The sequence below is a fragment of the Orycteropus afer genome, unplaced genomic scaffold, assembly GCF_000298275.1.
Source record: "Orycteropus afer afer isolate SDZICR_OR568_19922 unplaced genomic scaffold, OryAfe1.0 scaffold00239, whole genome shotgun sequence".
In the NCBI taxonomy this organism is placed as follows: Eukaryota; Metazoa; Chordata; class Mammalia; order Tubulidentata; family Orycteropodidae; genus Orycteropus; species Orycteropus afer.
In genome coordinates this window covers 5398786-5401754 of record NW_006921826.1, presented here as the reverse complement: position 1 = coordinate 5401754, position 2969 = coordinate 5398786, and the positions used below count along the sequence as shown (strand labels likewise).

Sequence of the window (2969 nt, the reverse complement as noted above, 5' to 3'; positions counted from 1 at the left end):
GGGATGGGTACTGTGCTATTCACAAGACATCAGCTCCTAGTTACTGAGTTTGCCTGAGCCCTGCTGGGTGTTGTGTTGGCTGTACTGGGATCTGTGTGTTCAGAGGTGCATTGACAGAGAGATGCAAAGATTCACCTTCCTTGGGGAGCAGCTGGGACTGGGAAGCTGGTTAGCAGGGACTTTCTCTCTAGCAGAGGCTCATGAGATCTGTTTCATTTGAGGGGGAAAAAAAACCAAACAGTACTGTGTGCAAACCCCTGGTCACCTCATCAACAGGAAGGATGGGAGGGGCTCTCGGACAGGGCCTGACCTGGAAGATAGGGGGACTCCCTAGATTCTGAGCTACTTCACAACTATTATCCGGCAATTCCCTTGACCACTCACTCTGTACCTTCTGTTTCTATCATTAATGTGGGTCCAATAATCCCTTAGTGAATTGTTATAGGGATGGATTAATCTAACTTTAAGAATAAGGTTCTAAGTCCTGTGGAGCTAATAAGAACTGCATCTTGTTTGGTAAAGTAGAGGGTCAGCAAAAATGAGGAAAACCTCAATGAGATGGATTGACATAGTAGCCACAACAATGGGCTCAGACAGACTAGCCATTATGGAGGTGGTACAAGACCAGGTAACATTTCGCTCTGTTATAAACAAGGTCACCATCAGTCAGAGCCAACTGAATAGAAACTAACAACAAAAAGAGCTGCATATCAATATCTATTAAACACTGTGCACTGTTCCAACTCACTGTGCTTCTCCAGGGTTATGGTGTGTATAGAGAGGTAACCTTGCTCTGCCTTTGGGTACCAAGGTTGAGGGCGACAGCCTTATGCCTTCATGGTATGGAGGGTGGGAATTGAACTTCTTGCTCTTAAGCAATACTCTAGACAACAGCAGATTTGGGTGTTACAACTGTGTACTCCACTTGGAATCCTAAGAACAGATCTTGTCCTAAACCCATACTGTTGGAGTCTCTTAGTTGGGAAAAATTTCCTGCTTTAATCAATATACAAAACTAGAAAATGAAAAAATATGGCTAATAGAATGGTTCAAGGTTTAAATTAAGACTCTTTGGAATAAAAATGAATATGAAAAATGTTTTGAGGGCCATGGAAGCCCTGGATTAGTGGGGAAAGGAACCAGTACATGTGTCAAGACTTTAAGGGGGAATTGGGAACAGAACATCCTTCCTTTGAGGATCATGTAGGGCCCAGATCATAAAGGATACCATTTTCCTTAAAGATGCAAGCCCCTTTCTCCTCTTCTGCTCTCTAGAGCTCAAGTCCATCTGCTCCTTGATCTGCGAGAGTCGGTCCTTGGCTGTGCTATCTGTAGAGGTGGCATTGAGCATCAACTGTTGCTCAAAACCCTTGGGAACACCCTGGATTAAGTGTGATAGAATCTCCAGGTTCTGTTTGAGTGCCCTTACCAGAAGAACCATAAAAGACGGTTAACATTTATTCATACACAATACTGGTTAGGAAACATCTCTACAAGGTACTTAGAAACAGCAAGTCAGAAAGAGGATAAAACACCAAGGGAAAATGAGCTGTAAATACATTGCAAAAAATGTGTTTGATTTTCTTTGTTTTGTCATTGCTGTTTTAATCTTGACTAGCACCATCTGTACACAAGAAAGTATGAACATAAATGTTTGGATAATAATAAAGATTTGCAAGGCACTTAATCAGTCATTCTGGGTAATTTTTTGTTGTCTTGTTTTAGCTTCCAACGGCAATCCTATGCCTATCCTCCCCTTTTCTCATACAGCAAGAGAAGGGTGAGATGTCTTTTACTAGCAGTTCTTATGTACAAACAAGTTCTTTAAAGTTCCTCAAAGTGCTTTTTCAGTCTCATGGGGCTTTGACATCCCTTGGGCTTCCCATCATTTTCTCCTTCCATGTGTGTTGGTGTTTGCACCTTTCCTACAGAAAACAAAAGAAAAATCGCCTTCTGCTCAACGCTCACTCTAGACTTGCCACCAACCTTCATCTTCATTCTAGTGTCTTTGAGTGCTGCCAACCCAGAGGGCCTGGGTGAGTGTGACTGTCTCTGTGAGGTCCTAGGGCATGAGGGGACTATCAGGGCAGGGGTCCAACTCTCCTTTATCGGCGCCTGCAGGTGATGTCGAAGCAGGTGATCATCATGAGATGGGCTTTGCAGAAGTTGACGCGGTTCTCCAGGCGCTCCGTCACACACTCGAGTGCTTCCAGGTACTCCAGGGAATCCAGCTCCAAAACCTGCTCCAAGTCAACTGCAAGAGAGGAGAAGCCTGATGGAGCCTCAGAGCAAACAGGGAAAGAATGGTCTCCAAATGTTCAGCCCAGATCATGCTACCCATTTCCTGGAAGGTCTACCTTATGGAGTACTGGGATTTCCTCCCACCTGATATCCTACCTAGCTCAAGCTGAGAATGGAAGTTTTAATTATATGGGTGGGCCCTTTGTTATAATTATAATTTCAGATCCTTGAGACTATAGTGAGGGATGGAGTCCCTGGGGGGGAGAAACAGTTACTGCCTTTGGCTGCTAACTGAAAGTTTGGAAGTTCAACTCTAGCCAGAGGTACCTCAGAAGAGCCTGGTGATCCATTTCTAAAAAACCAGCCATTACAAACCCTGTGGAGTTCAGCTCTACTCTGACACACATGGGTCGCTATGAGCCAGAGTCAATTTGACTTCGTTTATGCTGAGGGAGAAGGAGCCCTGGTGGCACAGTGGTTAAGTGCTTGGCTGCTAATCAGAAGGTGGGAGGTTTGAACCACCAGCCACTTTTCAGGAGAAAGATTTGGCAGTCGGCTGTCATAAAGATTTACAGCCTTGGAAACGCTATAGGGAAATTCTACTCTGTCCTATAGGGTTGCTATGACTCAGAACTGGGTTGTTCTGGTTTATGCTGAGGATAAGGTGACTTTCTAGCTCTACCTACCTCCACGCATCTCCCCCATAGGATTTAAGAAAGACTCTACCA

General features: G+C 44.5%; 1 protein-coding gene across 1 annotated transcript in view; it reads right to left on the bottom strand.

Moving 5' to 3' along the window:
* Positions 1 to 2105: 2105 nt before the first annotated feature.
* Positions 2106 to 2969, bottom strand: part of KIF26B (kinesin family member 26B) — a 781172-nt gene continuing 780308 nt past the window's right edge. The window contains exon 15 of the mRNA XM_007949154.1: positions 2106 to 2254. Within this exon, the coding sequence (XP_007947345.1) occupies positions 2106 to 2254 (149 nt within the window). The remainder of the gene's footprint in view (positions 2255 to 2969) is intronic.